Source organism: Diorhabda carinulata, chromosome 7 (genome assembly GCF_026250575.1).
Source record: "Diorhabda carinulata isolate Delta chromosome 7, icDioCari1.1, whole genome shotgun sequence".
Lineage (NCBI taxonomy): Eukaryota > Metazoa > Arthropoda > Insecta > Coleoptera > Chrysomelidae > Diorhabda > Diorhabda carinulata.
Window position 1 is genome coordinate 25,413,852 of NC_079466.1, and position 26,026 is coordinate 25,439,877.

Sequence of the window (26,026 nt, forward strand, 5' to 3'; positions counted from 1 at the left end):
GGGCAGACATATTTGATGCTAAATTTTCTATTCGTAAAATTTCGTGTAATTTTGTTTTCGACTGTGAAGTGAAAACTATTTTCTTATTGATATAGGTAAGATATAATTCTCTTTATGTAAAATTTAACGAGATTTGTCCAATTAAAGTTTCCAGGAAAATGAACGATTTCAGTGTATTACATTTTATGGAATGCTAAGGTTTTATTATTTTTTTTTTAATATCTTCAAACTAATTAAAATTAAGCATATTCTTCAGATAATTTGAAATTGTGTGAATCATTCATTTACTTATAAACATTAAACAAACGATAATCTAAAATATAGCATCAAAAAGTTCGTTTATCCTTGTCTGTCTGGACAGCATGTCGGCCATCTTTGTAGGTCGACGCAATTATTGGTCACGTCAAATCTTTTCAACTGTAATGTGTTTTTTCATATAAAAATATATATAGATATTAATATTAAAATACCTTATTTCGATTGTAGTACAAAATATTTATTATTAGATAAATAAAATACAGAGATACCGGATCTGTTTAATAACGACAAAAAATCTTTCGATTTCTAGTTTTAAAAATGTGACTAATGTAGAAAATTTTTATTGGAAACTTTCGAAATTTTTAGTATATCGATAGAAAATAGTTTTTATTTCAAAATTTTCGTGAAACGGATTGATGTTCGTATTCGTGGTGGGTTTAAAATAATCGGATAAAGAATTTTTCATGTTTTAATACAATATTGTGTTATGAAAATTAAGGATACCCAGAACATTCTTAACTACTAAGATGGTCATTTCCTCATTTGTGAACTGGTGAGTGTCTTATTTATTTGATTTCAAATTTACTTCCTAAAATATTTCTTGTCATTTGGTCTCAGATTATGGAGTGAAAACTATTTTCTTTTATATATCGGTAATATGCGGCCATTCTTTTGGAATTTTGAAATTTCAAGCGCATTAAACTGGGGATCTTTTAATAAAACAAACTTAATCTAATCGTTTTTCACATATTTTTTTTATTGATATTACTAAACTAATAATTGAGTTTTCTGTTTCATAGAAAACTTTCCAAGTGAGTCTTCGCTTCTACTTATAGGTTCACTCAATTCCTTACTTGATGACTCCTTAGTGTGTATTTCCTGATTTTGAATATCAGATGACATCCCAGTACTGGTAGGAGCAGTGCTATTACTGGCTGACCGGCCCTCCATGTCTGCAACTTCAACATCGGAAGGTATAAGTATATTATTATCTTCAGTATACTTCTCAATAAAAGTTATGTCTCTACTTTTTACCACTTTATGTGTTAAAGGATTTATTAATCAATATCCTTTGGAATTTTCACAATAACCTACCATCAACATTTTCTCAAATTTTTTATCCCATTTTTGGCGTTTTTCTTTTGGTACATGTACCATAGCAACAGAACCAAAAATCTTTAAATGAGATAAATTGGGTTTTTTACCTTTCCACAGTTCATAAGGTGTTTTACCTTTCAAAGCCTTTGTAGGAGATCTATTTACAATATACGCAGCAGTTGCCAAAGCTTCAGCTCATAGTTTCTTCTCCAGGTTGGCATAAAACAACATACACCTTGCTCGCTCCACTAGTGTTCTGTTCATTCGTTCTGCCAAGCCATTGTGCTCTGGAGTGTACGGAGATGTCTGATGAATTATACCATGATTAGTTAAAAATTTCTCAAAATTGTTATTACAGTACTCTTTACCATTATCTGTGTGTAACTTTTTAATTTTACAATTCAATTCATTCTCTACTTTTGACTTCAAATCTTTGAACGTATCAAGTACACTCATTTTATCTTTAAGAAAGTACACATGTACCATTCGTGTGTAGTCATCAATGAAAGTTATAAAATATTTCTTACCTCCATATGAAATATTTTCCATAGGGTCACATAAATCAGAATTTATTTGTACAAGTGGTCTTACTGCTCTTGAACCTACATTTTTAAATGGCAACCGAGCATGTTTTCCCTCGCAACAATGAATACATGTGATAACATTACCTTTGTCTGAAGTCAAAGACACAATTTGGCAGTTTCTTAATATCTGAAAAATTCAAGTGTCTCATTTGCAGATGCCACAGATAAGTGTCATTAGAATTCACAGCACTTGAAGTCAGATGAACCTCTTCTCCACTTATGTTCATAACGTATAGGTTATTTTTTAATACTGCATTACAGATAACCTCTCCTTTAGCATTCTGAATGTCACATCCCTTGTCATAAAATATTACATTATGCCCATTCTTCATGATTGTGCTGACTGAAAGGAGATTGGCAGCTGAACCAGGAACAAACAGTACATTTTTAACTTGTATTTTATCTTTCTGATTTATGTGAATGTCCACACATTCAACTCCTTTTACAGTTAATGGGTCTCTGTTTGCAACAGTAACATTTTTCACAGTTGGCTCAGTGACATTATACAACCAGTCATGTCTGCAAGTCATGTGCAAAGATGCTCCTGAGTCTATTAGCCATTTATCACTCACATTTTGTTTAACAGTTACTGGGAAAGCAGCTACAAAACTTGAACCTTCTCCTTTATTCACTAACTTCTTTGGTTGTTTACATAGTTTAGCAAAATGACCATATTTATTGCAATTATAGCATCTTGGTTAGGTTAATTAACTTGCTGAGTATTACTTCTGGATTTCTTATAATTTGTATAAAAGACTGTTGACTTTGATGTACTAATTTATTGTATTAACTTAGACTTAACTGAATCAACACTTATTTTAATGTCTGAGCTCTCAAGCCCCGTAATCATGGGCTTGTATTCATCTGGTAAGCCTGCCAGCATCAAAGTACTAAGCCATTCATCGTTAACGTCATAATCAATTTTACGCAGCTTGTGAGCAGTATTCATGATCTTGCTCACATATTCTTCAACACTATTACTAGATTTCACAGTAGTATTTATCAAGTCTTTTAGTAAGCCAACTCTTTGCGTGAGCCCTTTATCATCAAAAGCTTGTTGTAAACATTCCCATACCTCTTTTGCAGTTGAACAATCTTGAACATGAACATAATTTTGAGAGTCCAGAAGTAAAATCAACTTGGCTTCGGCCTTTACATCCTTACTTGCTTCAATTGGTTTGTTATCAGACGGTTCGATACAACACCACAAATCCTCATGCTTTAAATATGTTTTCATACTGAATTTACAAGTGGTAAAATTTTCTCCCGACTAGTTTTTCCAAATTAAACAAATTTGAACCCATTTTGAAGATGAACTTTGACGAGAATTATAACTTCCAAATTACTTAACTTAATTTTAACAGTTGTATAATCACTTCCTTCAGTCTTCTGTTATTTCCACAGAACCACGCTCTGCTACCATAAAGGAAAATTACGTGGTTTGAAAATAATAACTGATATGATTTTCAGTACAAACAATTTATTGTAATTTCAGTCTTACACATAAAAGAGCAAGATTGATTAGATCTATTGACAGACGTCAACTTACATTAACAACATTTGACAGTTAAATAAAAATTGGTTGCGTTCCATATATTCTAACAGTGTGTAATGAAAAAGTTTGTCTTTTTCTATGATGATGATGTTTATATTGTACTTATTGTTAGAAAATAATGGGGACGAAATTATGAAATTATTGAAATTTCTCTTGTTTAATTTTTCTTGGAAATTTTCTTTCGGTGTGCAAGAGTGCGACTAATTTTTCACTTATTTTAAACAGTGGGATGATAAATGAAATTATTTTATAAATTCAAAAGATGCCAGATTTGAAGACTAGGACGGTTATTCGTATTATGCTTTTGGAATACCAAAGTTTGCTTTGCAGCTTTCATACCCTCAACTTTTGACGGTTTATTTTTAAAAATTTTGCATTTGAATATCTTCAAATTAAAAAAAGTTCAAAAAATTGAGATATGGAAATTTCTGTGTTGACTTCCTTCTATGTATCTATTTAACCGAGTAACGAAATCAATAGTATTTACTTGGGACATAAATTAGCAAATTGCGTCACTTATTCTATTTACAAAAACTTCAAAACGTGAATTTGGTTTAGATATTTAGTACTAGCAGCGCTATCTATGTACAGAAGCTCATACTGAACTCATTTCAATATTAGTTTCTACTATTTCTTATGTCTCAGCTCTTGACTTTTTGTCACCTATTTACAAAGCTGAAAAGAAGATGGCGTCCGTTATTTTCACACTAATTTATTTTTTCATTAAAACTAAAGTTGTGTTAGAGTGAAGAAACATATTTTTATTGAATAATTTGACCACCATCACGGAAATATGAATGGAAACTTCTAAAAAATTGAATCCCTTAATCTTCGAATAGTGGTTGAAGGTCGAATGCCCAATAGTGACATATCTTATTGAATAGTTCGGCTCCATAAATTTTGAGTATTAGTTTCATTAGGAAACATTGTTTGTTAAATGTTTAGTTCTCTTTGTTTCCACTATAAAATTATATTGATATACAGGGTGCGCCAATTTTGTTAATAAGTTGAGTATTAGGGGGACGTTTTAATACGTATCAAAAACATTTTTTTATTAGTTGTATTTGAGGTCCACATTTTGAAATTATCTTGAACGCTTTAAACATAATTTTTTGAAAATGAGATTAACATTTTTTGAGTACTTTGAGAGTTGTATACAAATTTATATGAGAGGTAGGTAAATGAAAGAACCCTCTGTAAGTTATTGTTATTTAAGAAAAAGAATTTAACAAAGTGTCTTTCTTAATAAGATGCAATATCATCGTAGTCGATTAAATTGTAATTATTTGTTATTTTATATACAAAGTGAGCCCAAAATTGAAATTCTCATTAAATTTCTCCTTTCGAATGTATCACACTGTAATTTATCTTCGTGTAAATTTTTTTAGTATTCCCTAAATACGTTAAATTTATAAGAAACTTGCTAAAATTTATTGTAAACCCTAATTATTACCATTTCTTCAAAAAATGTGGTCAATCCGGTATACTATAAAGGGCTCCTATCTATCAATTTAATATGTTTGGTTTGTGAAGGGGTTGCAACAATCTGTATATTTTGGGATAATTTCAAAATATAATTTTTAATGACATCAACTATTATTTGGTACACTTTGTGTAACTCTTTCAAGATCTCTATATTATGTTAAAAGACAAAAATAAATAACTAGATAAAAAAAACTTTTATACACGAATTGGTAAAATTAATTTGATATCATGATATTATATCAGAATCCTTTTAGAATGGTTCAATCATTAATTAAAGATCGTCTATTTGGTTTAATTGATTATATTGGGGACGTCCTGTAGATAAGTTTAGATTGTAACCGTGATTGAAGTTTAAATAGCTACGAAAATTTTTTATATCTCAAATACAGAAGACTCACCCTATATATATATATAATCTATTTTGCAAAATATTTACAAAAAAATGTGTTTGTAAGAACGGAATTTTTTTTGGAAAACTACTAGAAAACATATATATGATTGATATTTTTCTAATATTATATCGTAAAATACAAATAGTTGAGAAAAACCCTGTATATCATAATTGGTAAAAAAATTTTGGTAAAAATAATTTCAGAAATAAAATAACAAATAAAATAAATAACAAAAAATCTTGAAACTTGTAGTTGTAAACAACAACAACAAACAAGTTTTGAAACAAAAAAGAAATTTTTTGTATAATTGGAATTGAAAGCGAAGAGAATTTTATTTTAAAATATTGTTTCGAAATCTTTAGGGATCTTTTGAAATGTGAAGTTAAATTTAGATATTTCATTTGAGCATAAAATTCATAATTCACTCGTTTTTAAAGCAAGTTTATTCTCTAAAGTATTACTCAGATTACTCAGAATATGTCACAAATTTGCACTACTCCCTTACATTCAAACAGAAGATTGTTAATATTTATGACCAAAGCTAATTTTTCTCATTATTTGATACTGATCAAATAAAATCTTGACGTTGTTATTTTAGATTGATTAATTCTTTTCAGCGTTTATTGTAACATATTTAAGTCCAGTAAATATTTGATGAATAATTATGATGATAATCATATGATACAATACAACTCAAATTCACTTTGATTCGAAATAGTAGTACATGGATCCTTCTGATCAATATAAATGATAATTAGATAATTAACTAACTTGAAAATGTGATTTCCATTCAAATGACTTTCCGAGTAATCTGTTGAGATTTTCCTGATCTTTGAGAACAAATCTGTTGGGTTAATGAGGTGATTGTGTGATGAATGTCATAAATGAGGCAGGCAACCGCCGCGATATGGAAAAGTGATTCGTAATTTTCGGTATCGATTTCGGTGTGTCGCGAATCGATTTTAATTGATGAAAATCATGGTAATGGAAAATGAATATGGGGGCTTTCCTATGTGGACAAAGTTATGTGAGTATACCATCTTCAAACATTATTATTGAAAAGTATTGAACGCTCTGTATAATTAGTATCCAAGCAAGATTTATACTTGAAGATCGTAAAATTAAATCTCATTTTGGAAAATTTTCCTCAATTGTTTCAAAGGATTTTTATAATCTGAGTGAATTCCTTCTAACTGATTGGTAATTTTAGCCATCATATGTTCAGAAAAACAATGGTTATTCTATAAGAAATTCTTAAGGTGTAGGTAGATTGTTTAGAATTCAATGTTTTTAATGGTTTACTACTACTATGAAGTCTGGTATGTTTATTTTAGATATATTTTTTTTTGTTTTTGTTAAAAGTATCCTTCATTTATTTTTCTACATTGGTTAATTTACAAGAGGTATAATATATTTGAAAAATAACACGTGCGGTGCAGTTTAGGAACTCTTTTTATCTGTTTGTAGAATAGTTTGTTTACATTATATCGAGGGTTTAATACCGATAACGAAAAATGACCATTCAGCCCTTTCTTGGATGCTTTGTCTTTGTTCGAAGAATTGTGTATTTACATTTCAATCTTATTTTTGCCATTTATGAGATTACGTTCAACAGAATTTTTAAAGAGATAAGGACCACCCTACACTATGAGAAATTTTAAAATCACTGTATTCTAGATAAATAATTGATGGTAATACCAGAATAACTATACATGTTGAGGGTTTATTACTGATAACAAAAATTGACCGTGAAGCACCTTCTTAGATGCCTTTGTTTTTGTTGGAAGAATTTTTTATTTAGTTTGCATTTCGAATTGATTTTTAATATTCCTGAGAAACATAACGTTTAATAGAATATTTTCTGATGTTGTTTATCTAATATGGGGATGGGGATCACCCCTCATCCATAGGAAATTTTCAATTCACAGTATTTTCTATAAAAAATCAACAATAATACCAAGATAACAAAAATGTTTTGATTTATATGTAGCCATTCTTTTGAAACTTGAAATTGTTTTAGTCAGTAACATTGTTCTAAATTCTACGTTTTTTAATTAAGAAACATTCTCATGTACCTGTAATCACTCATGAAATTACTAATTCCACAAACGAAGATATGTCGTAACACATTAAAAGTATACAAATTCCCAAAAGGAAATTACTATTATTTGCTGCCCATAAACTCTACTTATATAATAATTTAATAAAAACTTATTGTGAATTGTATTAATTAAATCTATGTCATGTTTTATTGTATGTATTATATCTATTATCATTAATTATTTAAAACTTTCTTAGAAATATTATTAAAAATATATCTTGCTTCATATTGCTTTATTTATTTTATCTTTGAAAACACTATTTTATTCAATATGGAAATCATATAACAAAATATGTAATATTTAATTACTTATTATTTAATAAATCAAACTTTACATCTTCAAGTTCATTGACCCCTTTCGAATTCTTTGGGAATGTCTAGACTCGTTTTTGACTTGCGCACTGTAAATGTGGAAGTCACAAGCTTTAAACAATGCCTTTAATTATTTAGATAATGAAACTTTGTCAGTATTACAAATTCGGGCAGACATATTTGATGCTAAATTTTCTATTCGTAAAATTTCGTGTAATTTTGTTTTCGACTGTGAAGTGAATACTATTTTCTTATTGATATAGGTAAGATATAATTCTCTTTATGTAAAAATTAGCGAGATTTGTTCAATTAAAATTTCCAGGAAAATGAACGATTTCAGTGTATTACATTTTATGGAATGCTAAGGTTTTATTATTTTTTTTTTAATATTTTCAAAGTAATTAAAATTTAGCATTTTCTTCAGATAATTTGAAATTGTGTGAATCATTAATTTACTTATAAACATTAAACAAACGATAATCTAAAATATAGCATCAAAAAATTCGTTTATCCTTGTCTGTCTGGACAGCATGTCGGCCATCTTTGTAGGTCGACGCAATTATTGTTCACGTCAAATCTTTTCAACTGTAATGTGTTTTTTCATATAAAAATATATATAGATATTAATATTAACATACCTTGTTTCGATTGTAGTACAAAATAGTTATTATTAGATAAATAAAATACAGAGATACCGGATCTGTTTAATAACGACAAAAAAATCTTTCGATTTCTAGTTTTAAAAATGTGACTAATGTTGAAAATTTTTAATGGAAACTTTGGAAATTTTCATTATATCGATAGAAAATAGTTTTTAATTTAAAATTTTCGTGAAACGGATTGAAAATAAACATTAAAAGTGATTTGTTTTTCTTTGATGTTCGTATTCGTGGCGTGGCGTGGCTTTGTTTTTGACTACCAATGTTGACATCAATAAGTTTAAACAATACATTTAATTATTTAAATAGTGAAATTTTGACATTGTTATTAATTCGGGCAGACATGTATATTATCTATTAGTCAAATTTCCTGTAATTTCATTTTCATTAAGTAAAAACTATTTTCTTATTGATATAGGTAAGATATAATTGTCTTTATGTAAAATCATTAAGAATTATCCATCTAAAGTTTGTGTGAATTCAGTTAATTACATTTTATCGAAAGCTACGATTTTATTGATTGATTTTTCACATATAATAATAATAATAATTTATACATGGAGTAACAGTTTAGAAATATGACATATATAATTATTTGTGGAAAATAAATATAGGTTAGAAAAGGTTAGTGTAACATGGTTATACGATATTAGAATAAATTAGAAAATATGTCGGTTATTTAGATTAACAGGGCGACGAGAAACTTTGGAATAGTTGAAAATAATGATTGTTATTTGTACTAGAAGTAATCTCGAAACAAAAATTCTTGTATATTGCAGCATTCAACTTCTAATTATTGTTCACACAAGAACACTCTGTATTCAAAGTGTGGTGAATTTCGGTTTCATATATATTTAATCGAAATATCTTTTTCATTTGAGTATATTCAAAATTATAAAACAAGTTGTCAATTATCAAGACACAGCAATTTGAAATATCATTGTTCTTAAAAGTTGAAAATAAATTAGTTTATATTTCATATTAATAATTTGTAAAAAATGTCGTAGGCTTCTATAGTTATAGTCCATTACGCCCTTTCGAAAAAATATTCTCACATCTGCGAACCAGATGTTTTATTGCTGTAATAGTAGGTATAGATATTGATTTTTCGAATAAGACCCTTTCAAAATGTACAGATAACACAATAATAAAGTAATAAATATTATGGGTTCGGATTGTTTTACAATTTGTACAGAGCTGGCCAAAAGAATATAGTTCACTAACATATTTGGCAAGATTGATTATCAAATTTTGAGGAAATGCTGATATTTTTAACGTCTCTCCAAAATAATATAAGTCTCAAAAATTCTTCTCTAATTTATAATTGTTTTCTTGGTAAACACAAACTTGGAAAAACAATATGATAATTAATCAAGTTTTGAGGATTCACAAACTGAGGATCTTTTGACTCGTTTAATAAAGCATCTTCTTCTTCCATTCAAATCCAATTTACAGAAAATCGTTATTTATATTATTGCAGCTATGTTACAAAGTGGGGGTGTTTATTTTGGAGGAAATAGAGATCATTTTTTTAATAACCATCATCATTTTGTATTAGTGCGGAATCAATTCTTTATACACACTTTTGATTTACTGAAAACAATATGGAAATAATCTCAAATCATTCTGTAAGATAAATACACGGAGAAAATATGACTTTTCATTGAAACAGTTACTGTTAGAAATTATCTTTTCATTTAATAAACTTTTTGTCATCACCCCTTCATTTGTTTAGAATCGCTTCTCACATTTTATACACAAAAAATTCTTTTCTCTTCTTATTAATCGAATAACTAAAGCATTTTTCTTCATATTTGTATAAAAGTTGATTGATTCTAAACTAATAATTTAATTTTCTAACGAATTTTCAACAAAGTTGAGTGTTATTTAATCGAGATCGCAGTATTTATCCTTCAAAGGGCTTAAATGTGCAAATTCTAACAAGTATATAAAGAATTTCGAATGCAGATCGATAGTAATAGGAAAAAGAATATAAAGGCCCACCAAGTTCGATAACTACAAAACATTACTTTTGAAGAAACTGTACCAAAAAAAACTTCAGGGTTCCAAATATTTTAATTCTGGTATGTTTATGTTAGAAATCTTTTGTGAACCATTATTAGACCCTTTTTTGTTGTTGAAAGTATCCTTTATTTATATTTCTACATTGGTTATCGAGAATTTACAAGAGGTATAAAATATTTGAAAAACAACACGTGCGGTGCTGTTCTAAAACACTTTTTATCAGTTTGTAGAATAGTTTGTTTACATTATATCGAAGGTTTAATACCGATAACAAAAAATGACCGTGCAGACCCTTCTTAGATGCCTTTGTCTTTGTTCGAAGAATTTCTTGTTTACCTAACATTTGGAATATATTTTTTTTATATATGAAATAACGTTCCGCAGAATCCTTTGTGAATGTTTGTCTAATTTGGGTATGAGGACCACTCCAAATATGGGAAATTTTAAAATCACATTATTCTAGATACATACTCGTAATAATACCAAAATAACTATACATGTTGAGGGTTTAATACCGATAACGAAAATTGACCGTGCAGCCCCTTTTTAGACGACTTCATCTTTGTTGGAAGAATTTCTTATTTACTTCACATTTCGAATTTATTTTTGATATTCATAGGAAATATATTTGGGGATGAGGAATACCCTACACTATAGGAACTGAAAATATTAAAATCACAGAATTCTCGATATCAAGATAACAAAAATATTTTGTTTTGTACTTTATACATATGCAGCTATTTTTTGGAACTTGAAATAAATCTTAATAACATTGTTTTATACTCTACGTTCTTCAATTAATAAACATTTTCATATGCCTACCAATAATCAATAATAAAATTACTAATTCAAAAACGTAGATATGGCGTTCACTACGATTCTCTCTAATTGTTTTATTTAATTTGGAGTTAAGAACCACCTTACACTATGAGAAATTTCCAGTATTCTCGATAATTAATTAAAATAATACAACATATATTGAGGGTTTATTATTGAAAAGGAGCTGGTCCTTCTTACTTGCCTCTGTCTTTGTTTGAAGAATTTTTTATTTACTTTACATAATTTCTTATTTACTCCACATTTCGAATTTATTTTTGATATTCATGAGAAAAATAACGTTTAATAGAATATTTTTTGATATCGTTTATGTAATTTGGGGATGAGGACCACCCTACATTATGGGAAGTTTTAAAATCACAAAATTCTCGATATCAAGAAAACAAAAATGTTTTGATTTGGTCTTTATACATATGCAGCTAATTTTTTGGAACTTGGAATAAATTTCAGTAACATTGTTTCAAATTCTACAATCCTTAATTAATATAAAAATTTTCATGTACCTGTAATAACTAATGAAAGTACTAATTCGAAAAACGAAGGTATATGGTAAAACATTAAATGTATACAGATTCCCAAAAGGAAATTACTATTATTTGCTGCCCATAACATCTACTTATATAGTCATTTAATAATATTAAGTTATTGTGAATTGTAATAATTAAATCTACGCCATTTTTTATTGTATGTATTATATCTATTATCATTAATTATTTAAAACTTTCTTAGAAATATTATTAAAAATATATCTTGCTTCATATTGCTTTATTTATTTTATCTTTGAAAACACTATTTTATTCAATATGGAAATTATATAACAAAATATGTATTATTTAATTACTTATTATTTAATAAATCAAACTTTACATCTTCAAATTCATTGACCCCTTTCGAATTCTTTGGGAATGTCTAGACTCGTTTTTGACTTGCGCACTGTAAATGTGGAAGTCACAAGCTTTAAACAATGCATTTAATTATTTAGATAATGAAACTTTGACAGTATTACAAATTCGGGCAGACATATTTGATGCTAAATTTTCTATTCGTAAAATTTCGTGTAATTTTGTTTTCGACTGTGAAGTGAAAACTATTTTCTTATTGATATAGGTAAGATATAATTCTCTTTATGTAAAAATTAGCGAGATTTGTTCAATTAAAATTTCCAGGAAAATGAACGATTTCAGTGTATTACATTTTATGGAATGCTAAGGTTTTATTATTTTTTTTTTAATATTTTCAAAGTAATTAAAATTTAGCATTTTCTTCAGATAATTTGAAATTGTGTGAATCATTAATTTACTTATAAACATTAAACAAACGATAATCTAAAATATACCATCAAAAAGTTCGTTTATCCTTGTCTGTCTGGACAGCATGTCGGCCATCTTTGTATTGTTCACGTCAAATCTTTTCAACTGTAATGTGTTTTTTCATATAAAAATATATATATAGATATTAATATTAACATACCTTGTTTCGATTGTAGTACAAAATAGTTATTATTAGATAAATAAAATACAGAGATACCGGATCTGTTTAATAACGACAAAAAAATCTTTCGATTTCTAGTTTTAAAAATGTGACTAATGTTGAAAATTTTTAATGGAAACTTTGGTAATTTTCAGTATATCGATAGAAAATAGTTTTTATTTTAAAATTTTCGTGAAACGGATTGATGTTCGTATTCGTGGTGTGTTTACAATAATCGGATAAAGAATTTTTCATGTTTTAATACAATATTTTGTTATGAAAATTAAGGATACCCGGAACATTCTTAACTACTAAGATGGTCATTTCCTCATTTGTGAACTGTTGAGTGATTTTTTGTCTTATTTATTTGATTTTAAATTTACTACCTAAAATATTTCTTGTCATTTGGTCTCAGATTATGAAGTGAAAACTATTTTCTTTTATATATCGGTAATATGCGGCCATTCTTTTGGAACTTTGAAATTTCAAGCGCATTAAACTGGGGATCTTTTAATAAAACAAACTTAATCTATTCGTTTTTCACATATTTTTTTTTATTGATAGATACTCAATACATAAGTAGCTAAAGGGTTGTTACTAAACTAATAATTGAGTTTTCTGTTTCATAGAAAACTTTCCAAGTGAAGGTTTCAAATATTTTTTTTCTGGTATTTTTTCGTCTTGTTCAATAATTGGTAGGTATAGGAAAGAGAAGATAATTTGTTGTTTGAATTTAGTGCTTTGCTGCTTCAATATCTTTGTTTTTTTCAAATAGAAAAAATTTTGAGCAAATGAAATTATCAAGAATGTTTTTCAGGTGACTGATTTGCATTTTGAAAACTGTTCAGTCAAAACTTTCAATATTCACTTTTCAATTATTTAATTTCTTGTATGAGCTTCTCGAGGTACAATAATTCATAGGTAGGTAGAAGATATTTCAATATCTTCCGAGGGATTGTTATTCTATTTTTAAAATCTTATGTTTATTTTATGGTCCAAATGTAATATTTATGATCGATATTTTGATAAATTGTGGAACCTTCTCAGACCCTTTCTTTATCCTTCCAAGAATTTAGTTTTTTTTGCTACATTTGTTAGATCAAGAATATAAATGTGTTATTGAAAAATAACCCTGTACTACTTTTTTTTTATTTGTTCCAAGGATCTATAGTGAAATTAGGTTAGGTTAGGTATATATCTTCGAAAACCAACCACCCTTTTTTGTTTATTTAAGCAAACTGATATACCTCTTCTAGATGTTTCCTTTTGTTATTCATATTCTAAATGTATCCAAAATTTAGCACTTGATAAAGGCTTTATTTATTACTGCGTAGAAAATGAAACAGAAATTTTTAAACTTGAAATAAATTTAACACTATATAAATTCTACGATGTTTCTTTACTTAATAAACATTTTCATGTACCTACTTGTAATCACTAATGAAATTACTAATTCGAAAAACGAAGACGTAGAATATGTATATTTTTATTTGGCAAATAGGATGTCCCGAAAGTAATTGAACATAACAAATATATGATAATTTTTCAACTCGACATGAAAAGTATGAGTCAATTTTGTGTAAATTACCATGTGTCTAGGTTTTGCTAAAATGTTTTATTTTATTGTTTCAAGTACTTCTAATATACATATATTAATAATAATAATATATAGGAGATGATTGTTTGTATAAAAGTAAGATGGATTTTAGTGATGAAACATTATTTTCACTCCACCTTTTTTTTTGGAGATATCACAACTACAATGTTGAGACCTTAAATTGAGTTTTTTTTTATTTCGAATTTCAGTATGCAGAGAAATTTCGTGCAATCGTAAAGATATTATCACCCGGACAATAGTAACTTTTAGTTTCTTTATTATCAAAATTGTATTTATGTTTCTCTCAGAATCTATAGTTTCGAAAAGAAAAGAAAAGATTTAGAATTGTTTCAAATAAAACGGCGTTTTAAGTATTTTTTATTTTATTATACTATAGGGTGATATATCTATAGAAGTTAGTTGATACACGGCAAATTAAACCTCAGTTATTTTCTTAGTTGTCATTGAAATATTTTTTATTTTTGTATAATTGTGTGTAATGAAAATGTTTGTCTTTTTTTATGATGATGATGATGTTTATATTGCACTTATTGTCAAATAATAATGAGGACGAAATTATGAAATTATTGAAATTTCTCTTGTTTTATTTTTCTTGGAAATTTCCTTTCGGCGTGCAAGAGTGTGGGGAATTTTTCACTTATTTCAAACTATACGATGATAAAAGAAATCATATTATAAATTCAAAAGATGCCAGATCTGAAGACTAGGACGATTATTCGTATTATGCTTTTGGAATACCAAAGTTTGCTTTGCAGCTTTCATACCCTCTACTTTTGACGGTTTATTTTCAAAAATTTTGCATTTGAAGTTCTTCAAATAAAAAAATAGTTCAAAAATTTGAGATATAGAAATTTCTGTGGTGACTTCCTTCTACGTATATATTTAACCGAGTAACGAAATAGAAAGGCGCAAATTTATCTTGAAATCAATAGTATTTACTCGAGACATAAATTAACAAATTGCATCACTTATTCTATTTACAAAAACTCCAAAACATGAATTTGATTTAGATTTTTAGTACTAGCAGCGCTATCTATGTACAGAAGCTCATACTGAACTCATTTCAATATTAGTTTCTACTATTTCGTATGTCTCAGCTCTTGACTTTTTGTCACTAATTTATAAAACTGAAAGGAAGATGGCGTCCGTTATTTTCACACCAATTTATTTTTTTATTAAGACCAAAGTTGTGTTAGAGTGAAGAAACATATTTTTATAGAATAATGTGTCCACCATCACGGAAATATGAATGGAAACTTCTAAAAAATTGAATCCCATACTCTTCGAACAGTGGTTGAAGGTCGAATGCCCAATAGTGACATCTCTTATGGAATAGCCCGGCTCCATAAATTTTGAGTATTAATTTCATTGGGAAACATTGTTTGTTAAATGTTTAGTTCTCTTTGTTTCCATTATAAAATTATATTGATATACAGGGTGCGCCAATTTTGTTGAAAAGTTGAGTATTAGGGGGTCGTTTTAATACGTATCAAAAACATTTTTTTATCAGTTTTATTTGAGGTCCATATTTTGAAATTATCTTGAACGCTTTAAACATAATTTTTTGAAAATGAGATTAAAATTTTTTGAGTACTTTGAGAGTTGTATACAAATTTATATGAGAGGTAGGTAAATGAAAGAGCCCTCTGTAACTTATTGTAAGTTAAGTAAAAGAATTTAACTGACTTTCTTGATAAGATGCAATATCATCGTAGTCGATTAAATTGTAATTATTTGTTATTTTATATACAAAGTGAGCCTAAAATTGAAATTCTTATATTATTTCTTCTTTCGAATGTATCACACGGTAATTTATCTTCGTGTAAATTTTTTTTAGTATTCCCTATACGTAAACTTATAAGTAAATTGCTCAAATTTATTGTAAACCGTAATTATTACCATTTCTTCAAAAAATGTGATCAATCCGGTATACTATACAGGAGCTCCCATCCTACAAAATAATATGTTTGGTTTGTAAAGGAGTTGCAACATTCTGTATAGTTCGAGATAATTTCAAAATATGATTTTTAATGACCACAACTATTATTTGGTACACTCTGTGTAACTCTTTCAATATCTATATTATGTTAAAAGACAAAAATAAATAACTAGATATAAAAAGGTTTTATACATGAATTGGTAAAATTACTTTGATATCATGAGATATCAATATCCTTTTAGAATGGTTCAATAATTAGTTAAAGATCATCTATTTGGTTTGATTGATTATCCTGTAGATAAGTTTAGATTGTAACCGTGATGTTCAAATAGCTACGAAAATGATTTTTTTTATATCTCAAATATAGAACACTCACCCTATATATATAATCTACTTTGCAAGGCATTTACAAAAAAATGTGTTTGTAAGAACGGATTTTTTTTTGGAAAATTACTAGAAAACATATCTATGATTGATATTTTTCTAATATTATATCGTAAAATACAAATATAAAATACTTGAGAAAAACCCTGTATATCATAATTGGTAAAAAAATTTCTGTTAAATAACAAAACATAAAAAAAAATAACTTTTAGTTGTAAAAAAACTAATAAAATCAAGTTTTGAAACAAAAAAGGAATTTTTTGTATAATTGGAATTCGGAAGCGAACAGCATTTTATTTTAAAATATAGTTTTATTGAGAATGATTTTGTATAATTTTGTAGGAATTTTGATTTGAGAATCGCAAATTTAGTGAAAAAGTAATTTTCCGTGAGAAATTTTCTTGTTATATTTTGTTTAACTTGAAAACCACGAAGGCGAATTCGACAAATTTGATTACTTGGGTGATTTTTTACTTTTTTGCTTGCAACACGGATATTTTTTGTGAAGTTCATTTTGAAAATTTGATTTTATTGATATAATTTTCATTTATAACTAATTCACTCAAGTCGAATAAATTACAACATCTTGGGTAATATAACTTTGAATTTATAATACCGGGTACCATCTAAAAATTGTGGACTTGATATTTGCGAGGGGAAAAATTTTAGTGGCTGACAGATTTAAGAAGTAATAAAAGTTTTTTTCTGAATATATTGTTACATAATTTTCATTTATTATACATACAGGGGCAATCTGTTTATAAATATAGTGTTTGATTGAATGGTTTGACGCGAATAAATAAAGGGGACACAATCTATTTGCATAATTTTTTTGTACTTTTTTAATTGCGAGGGTATTTAGAAAAAGTATTACAATTCATGTTTTTGTTTAAGGTGTTGGTGCGCGATTCTACGAGAAAATTTTACCCGTTAACGAAACGAAAGGTAAATGTAGTGCACGTTCCATAATGCGGTTTGCCAAAAAGTAGTTGATTGTTGGATAAATAACAAAAAAAAATGGTTTTCCATTCTTCATAACAAATATTTCAAACGACATATTTTACGTTTCTACTTGGTACTGCTAGATAATTCAATTCATTTGAACGTACGTTGAAATTTCCAAAAATTGAATTTAACACAATTTCAATATGATATACGAGGTATATCCACAAAGAAAGTTCCATTTGGTTATGAAAGAACATACGTGCAGGTCAAAAAATATATTTTTCATGCTGTTAACCTTATTTTCTATGTAGTTTCGAAAATTTTTTAAACTCTTGTTTTTGTATGCCTCCTCCATGTTCTTCCGACTCGGTTCAACTTTGAACGAGAGATTTCAGGTGTAAGAAGAGATGAAAGTCGGTAGGAGCGAGGTCCGAGCTATACGGAGGATGATCAAATGTGCCTAAATAAAACGGCAAAACGTCGGAGCAAACGGTGAAAATGAGTTGTCGAGGTGTCGAAATTTGTTTAGGGGTATCGTAAGATACCAAAATTTCATTCCCTATGACTATTCGAAATATAGGTTTTCATTGCAACTTAAAAAAGGAACTTACATTGTGGATGTACCTCGTATGAAGGAAATACTAAAATCAGTTATTAAAACTTTTTATTCAAATTTTTCTAGAAATTTTGATCCGAATTATTGCATCAAATTTTGATTGAAATGATTTTTTTTTGTTATTTATTGAGTGAGCAGAACTTTGATCAGATGTTGTTGGTTTTTGTGTTTTTGGGAATTCTAAGAATATTTTGTTGAGATTAATACAGTTACAGATTTTAATTATTGAAGAAAAATAGATTGAATTTATTTTTGAATAACTTTTTTAACATACAGAAAGTTTTAACAAACATCCAAATTTATGACCAAAGCTAATTTTTCTCATTGTATGATACTTATCAAATAAAATCTTGACGTTGTTATTTTGGATTGATCAATTCTTTTCAGCGTTTACTGTAACATATTTAAGTCCAGTAAATATTTGATGAATAATTATGATGATAATCATATGATAGAATTGCTCCAATACACCTCAAATTCACTTTGATTCGAAATAGTAGTACATGGATCCTTCTGATCAATATAAATGATAATTAGATAATTAAGTAACTTGAAAATGTGATTTCCATTCAAATGACTTTCCGAGTAATCTGTTGAGATTTTCCTGATCTTTGAGAACAAATCTGTTGGGTTAATGAGATGATTGTGTGATGAATGTCATAAATGAGGTAGACAACCGCCGCGATATGGAAAAGTGATTCGTAATTTTCGGTATCGATTTCGCTGTGTCGCGAATCGGTTTTAAGTGATGGACATCATGGAAATGGAAAATGGATATGAAGGCTTTCCTATGTGGACAAAGTTATGTGAGTACAAATGATTTTACGTATCAAATTAACTTCGTAACTCTAAATCATAAATTTAAATAATATTTGCATAGTAAGTTAAATTACTAATTTTTTTTTATACCATCTTAAAGATCGTAAAATTAAACCTCATTTTGGAAAATTTCTCAATTTTTTCAAAAAATTACTCAAGGATTTTTATAATCTGAATGAATTCTTTTTTACTGATTAGTAATTTTAACCATCTTATGTTCAGAAAAACAATGGTTATTCTATAATAAATTCTTAAGGTGTAGGTAGATTGTTTAGAATTCAATGCTTTTAATGGTTTACTACTATGGAGTCTGATATGTTTATTTTAGATATATTTTACGGACCATCATTACACCCTGGTTGAAAGTATCCTTCATTTATTTTTCTACATTGGTTATCGAGAATTTACAAGAGGTATAAAATATTTGAAAAACAACACGTGCGGTGCAGTTTAGGAACCTTTTTTATCTGTTTGTATAATTGTTTGTTTACATTTTATCGAGGGTTTAATACCGATAACGAAAAATGACCGTGCAGCCCTTTCTTAGATGCTTTGTCTTTGTTCGAAGAATTGTGTATTTACATTTCAATCTTATTTTTGGCATTTATGAGATTACGTTCAACAGAATTCTTAAAGAGATAGGACCACCCTACACTATGAGAAATTTTAAAATCGCAGTATTCTAGATACATACTCGTAATAATACCAAAATAACTATACATGTTGAGGGTTTATTACTAATAAACGAAAATTGACCGTTCAGACCCTTCTTAGATATCTTTGTCTTTGTTCCAAGAATTTCTTGTTCACTTAATATTTCGAATATATTTTTTTTATATATATGAGATAACGTTCAACAGAATCCTTTCAGGATGTTTATTTAACTTGGAGATAAGGACCACCCTACACTATGAGAAATTTTGAAATCTCTGTATTCTACATAAATAATCGGGGAAATTTTCAATTCACAGTATTTTCGATAAACAATCAAAAATAATACCAAGTTAACAAAAATGTTTTGATTTATATGCAGCCATTCTTTTGAAACTTGAAATTGTTTTAGTCAGTAACATTGTTCTAAATTCTACGTTTTTTAATTAAGAAACATTATTATGTACCTGTATCACTCATGAAATTACTAATTCCAAAAACGTAGGAAAATTAAAAGTATATACATAGTGTTTTAAAAAGAAATTACTATTCTTTGCTGCTCAAAACATTTCCTCATATAGCCATTTAATAGTATAAGTATTAATTATCACTAATTATTCAAAACGTCGTTTGAAATATTATTTAAGAAATCTCTTGCTTTATATTAATGATTTTTTCCATACAATGATAATAAAGATATACAGGGAGTATCAGTTGAGAGATAAGTATGACTTATTTACAACTAGGATAACTTGGTTATACGATATTAGAATAAATTAGAAAATATGTAGGTTATTTAGATTTACAGGTAGACGAGAAACTTTGGAATGGTTGAAAATAATGAATGTTATTTGTACTAGAAGTAATCTCGAAACAAAAATTCTTGTATATTTCAGCATTGAATTCCTAATTATTGTCCATACAAGGACACTCTGTTTTCAAACAACTATTCGAATATTTCTATTAATGAAAATTCGGTTTCATCACTCCTCGTTTTTTTTCTTCTTTAATATTGGACATATTCCACCACCTCTTAGCTGTACTACTGCACCACACACTGATATGTCTTTATTGTTGTTTCCTTCACGAGATCCACAATGTTCTTCCTGTTCCATTCAAAATTCCTTCAAAGTATTTAGCCCATCTTTTAATTTTTCTTGTGAATCAATTAAGGACTCTTCTCTCGTTGTCCCTTATATAAATTACTCTGTAATTACCTAACTGTGTCCTCTCGTGATTCTTTTGTTCTATTGGTAAAAATTTCTCAATTCTTTGTTTTTAAACTTGATGGTAAATGAAACTTTTCTCAGAGTTGACTTTAGTTTCCGTGTAAAATTAAAAAATGTGATTCATATGTTTGATTTGTTCAACTAATTTTGGTATATACCGTATTATGAATAAACTCTGAATTTGTGCACAGTTTGTTTACTAGAAACAACTGAATTATAACATGTAACTCACCCTATACACATGATCTGCTGTCCAAAATGTCCATATCAAATCAAATTAATTGTCAATAAATCAATAATAAAAGTATTCTTATTACGATCAAGTAATGCAATTTCTCAATAGTCCTTAATAAAAGTCTTGTACATTTTTTTCAAAAATACACATTTCAGAGTTTGCAAAAATACCCAAACTTATTTTTAGTATACCGATAGATTCGTTCTATCGATGTCGGTATTTAGTTAAAAGAATTTAATATTTTATGATGGACTTCCTTTTTATTATTTTGAGGGATTGCAGCTTTATTATACTTTTATTAGTGCCGAAATGTAAATTTATTTATTTTCGAGGAACATCACGTTCAATGAAACCTTTTTGATCCTTTCATGTTTATTATTTTACAAAATTCCATATTCAAAAATACACGTTTCAGAGTTTGCAAAAATACCCAATATTATTTTTAGTATACGGGTAGGTTCGTTCTATCGATGTCGGTATTTAGTTAAAAGAATTTAATATTTTATGATGGACTTCCTTTTTCTTATTTCAGGGAATGCAGCTTTATTATACTTTTATTGTTGTCGAAATGTAAAATTATATATTTTCTAGAAACATCACGTTCGATGGAACCTTTTTGATCCTTTCATGTTTATTATTTTACAAAATTTTATATTCTCTCAATCGTTATTTAAGAACGATAACCGCCGGATACTAATGTGTCTAAATTCTACATTCACCAAGCAAATAATATCTTTATTTGAAATTACTTGTAATCATTAATTGAAAATAAGGCTTTAAAACAAAATAGTAGGAAAAACTAAGATATGAAAGTACAAACAATACCGATAAAGTTTCCGGGGTTTCCTCAAATTTCCCGAATTATTATGGAGGAGTATCTTTATATGGAAAATAACCATTTTCTTCTCTATAATTTGAATGTAAATTCACTTATAAAAACTGAAACACGCGGTAGCGCGAAAAACAAATTTGATGTAATCTTAGTGGTAATCAACTAAAACGAGCTTCACGGAAAATTCCCGTTTATGAATTTTCCGAAAATTGTTACAGATAGTTTCCAATATACGTGTCCATACCATATTTTCGTAAGTTTTTGAAAGAAAAATGATGCGAAAACTTTTTTTTGTGATACTAAGATAGGAACGAGGACCACATGATATTTTTGAACAATTTTCCAATCACAGCATAAATATTATACTGTCATTCTTTTACTATTATGTTTTGAAATATAATTGCTAATCATCCTGTATATACGGCAACACCAATGTTGCTTTTCGTGCTCCATTCTCTCAATTTTTTCAAAAAATCACTCAAGATGTATTATAATATGAAATCCTATTCACTGATTAGTAATTTTAGCCAATAGGTATATGTTCAGAAAAACAATGGTTATTCTATAAGAAATTTTTATAGTGAAGTTAAATTATTTTAAATATTCAAGATTCTTTCGGACAATTTCATATATCAATTAATTCTATAACTCTATTTGGATTGCAACAACATTCTTTTATGTAAAACTTTCATACGAACTTTCTGCAGTAGCTTTCATATTTTCAATGTAACTGCAAAGCGTTATCATTTGAAAAATAAAGTAAAAAAATTTCATTTGCAATAGAATACCAAGAAAGGATTCAAATATTTATAATTTCTACACCAAATTAAATTGTTATATATTATAAAGGCAAAATAAAAATTTGAGAACCCATCCCATCAACAGTTTGACAAAAGTTCAATTTTGGGAAATGAAAGTTCAGTTAGTTTCGTAGTTTTCATTGAAATGATTTCATTTGTGTTACTTATTAGGTGTATATTGAGAATGCTTATTATTTTCTAATGATTATGATGTTTATATTGTATCCAGGATTTTCTTATTGTAATAACCAAGAACCAATCATAATTTTTCTTGTTTTATTTATCATGGAAATGTCCTTTCGGCGAGCGAGCAAAAGCGGGACGAATTTTCCACTTATTTTAAAATACACAATGATAAATGAAATTATATTATAATTTCATAAGATTCCAAAGATGCCAGATCTGAAGATTAGGACGGTTATTCGTATTATGCTTTTGGAATACAAAGTTTGCTTTCCAGCTTCCACAGCTTTAAGTTTTGACGGTTTATTTTTCAAAATTTTGGATTTTTTTAATTTAATAACCACAAACCAATTACCTATTATGAGAAGTTTAAAGAAATAATGAAATAATTTTTGGTTTAGATTTTTAGCACTAGCAACGCCATCTTTACAGAGAAGCTTAGACCGAGCTTATTTTAATATTAATTTCTACTATTTCGTATGTCTCGGCTCTCGACTTTTTGTCACATATTTACAAAACTGAAAGGAAGATGGCGTCCGCTATTTTCACAATAATTTATTTTTTCATTAAAACTAAAGTTGTATCGGAGTGTAGAAACATATTTTTTATTGAGTTAATAAGTTAATTATGAAGAAAATATAAATAGAAAAGTCTAAAAATTGAAAAACACACTATTCGAACTGTTGATGATGGTCGAATACCCAATAGTGCCACCTCTTATTGAAAAGTTGTATTTCATTACTTTTCAGTAGAAAACATTTTTTTTAAGTACCTACTTTTCTTTGTATCGGTTATAAAATTATATTGATATACAGGGTGTGCCAATGCTGCTAAAAAGTTGAATATTAGGGGTTCATTTTAAAACGTATCAAAAACATTTTTTTTATTAGATGTCTTTGAGGTCCATAATTTTAAATTATTTCGAACAAGCGAAACATAATTTTAAAAACATGAGGATGAGGTTTTTTTTTTAGTTCTTTGAGAGGTGTGGGTAAATTTATATGATAATCGTCGGTAAATAAAAGAACGCTCTGTACTTAATTCAACTAGACATTACAACAAAAACTCTAATGACAAAATGTAATGTCCATCGAAATAGATTAAATAAATTGCTTAACGGAAATTTTGAAAAAAAAAAACATGATATCTATGTACCTATTATAATTATTTGATTTCGTATTAACGTTCAAGTTATTTTTCAAACAATTTTAAAAAATGGAAGATTTGAATTTATTTTTTTTTGTTACAGGTGTTTGTGCGCGATTCGACGCTAAATTTTAACCCGTTAACGAAACGAAAAATATATATAGTGTGCGAATCGATAAAGTGGTTTGCCAAAAGGAAGGAATAAATAACAAAAAAACATATTTCTTCAATTTTTATAACAAATATGTATTTCAAACTACAAATATGTGTTTCCAAAATGGAAATGCTGCTGTATCAGGAATATATAAATACATGTAAAATTCTATTTTCTATTATCGTTTTTCTGTGTCACGTTTCTTTCCAAAACTTAAACTGTCTGAAAAAATATGTAATAAATTTTTAACAAATTAAATTTACAAATATAAAAAAAATTATAGATATCTGGAGAATAATATTTGTATGAATTTGTCTTTTTATGTTTGGTATTTTCAGTTAAGTAAATTATAAAGTATGTGTCTGATAATTATTGTATCTTGTATGCGTGTGCCGTTTTGCAATCTTCATATCGATGGCTACTTCATTTGTTATAAATTTTCGTTTTTCTTTCCCAAACTGGACCTGAAATTTAAAAATATAAAATATTGTAAAATTCGGATCTGTGGATTACTTTGATAATTGATTAATAAAATTATTATACACTGTTTTGTTCTTAAGCAGAAATTGATAAAATTGAATTTTTCGAAACTAAAATTCCATGTTTTTAATAATCATTTGAAAAAAAAAATCATTTTCTGGACTATTTTATCATATAAGCGACTTGGAAAAATTTTTCAAAGTTATTATACATCGTTTTTTTCTAAAACAAATTTTTATAAAATTGAATTTTTCGAAACTAAAATTCCATGTTTTTAATAATCATTTGAAACAAAAATTATTTTCTGGACTATTTTATCATATAAGCGACTTGGAAAAAATTTTCAAACGTAAATTATTTCTAATTTACATTATTAAAAAAACACTGAATCTATTCATTTTTAATATTCTCTGGTGAAGTTAACAGAAGAAAGTATGTATGTAATAATAATAAATACCTTTCACGAAATGGAAATTTTCCAAAGTCCATCAATAGGAAGCTAACTTGTGTGAAAAATTAAGTTTCCCAATCTTCATATCGACAGCTACTTCATTTGTATAAATTTCCATCCTTCTTTTCCATTATCGACTTGAAAAATTGAAATTTGAAGATATAAAATCATATGATAAATATCTAACGTAAACTTCGAAACATTTAATTGAATGATAACATTATTATACACTGTTTTTTTCAATTTTTGAAGGTTAGAATTTTAATATTCTCTACTAATTTTTGGGACAAACGGTCTTGGTGTTCAGAATTTTGAACCTTTCACCACAAAAATACTAAGAAGAATGAAAAATGCCCCACCCCACATGTTCTGATCGCTTTGTTGGGATTGGCTACATCTTTCGAACCCTTGTTTCGATTGGCCGAGAACAAAGTTGGGTGAAGGAAGAAGGGCCTCTCTTATAAATACGTCGTTTCTCTCATTTATAGGTCATACCATTTTAGATTTTCGCGGCGCTTAAGCTTACGTTGTAACTTATTATTCAAAATCCTTTTGAATATTTTTGTGAATTGTGAAGTGCATCATTTACAAATGTAAGTAATTTCTGTCTTTTCTATTTTGATTTTTGTATTATTGATGTTTAATATTTTTGTGAATATAAAATTTATTTATTTTTATTTTTGAATTTATTTTTCAAATTATATTCTGGGTATATTTTTATCTTTTGGACTCATTTCATTTTTTATTTCTGGAATTGTGATATTTTAA

At 27.6% G+C, this 26,026-nt stretch overlaps 1 protein-coding gene and 1 long non-coding RNA gene across 2 annotated transcripts; one reads left to right on the top strand and one right to left on the bottom strand.

Annotated features, from left to right (window-relative positions):
* Positions 1-24,545, top strand: LOC130896510 (uncharacterized). Its single transcript, XR_009059584.1, has 3 exons — positions 1-95; positions 1,095-1,232; positions 24,277-24,545. It is a non-coding gene; the product is annotated as an uncharacterized LOC130896510 (long non-coding RNA).
* On the bottom strand, positions 1,151-2,470 carry LOC130896509 (uncharacterized). Its single transcript, XM_057804669.1, has 2 exons — positions 2,025-2,470; positions 1,151-1,217 (listed from the first exon to the last, which is right to left on the bottom strand). The coding sequence occupies exons 1-2, from the start codon at positions 2,468-2,470 to the stop codon at positions 1,187-1,189; spliced, it is 477 nt and encodes a 158-aa protein (XP_057660652.1). The 3' UTR covers positions 1,151-1,186.
* Positions 24,546-26,026: the final 1,481 nt, after the last annotated feature.

Bases quoted from the DNA above. Each gene is read 5' to 3' on its own strand.
- LOC130896509 (XM_057804669.1), bottom strand. From the start codon at position 2,470: ATGACTTGCAGACATGACTGGTTGTATAATGTCACTGAGCCAACTGTG. The intron at 1,218-2,024 runs GTAATGTTATCA...CCGATGTTGAAG, and splicing joins GTCTTTGACTTCAGACAAAG to TTGCAGACATGGAGGGCCGG.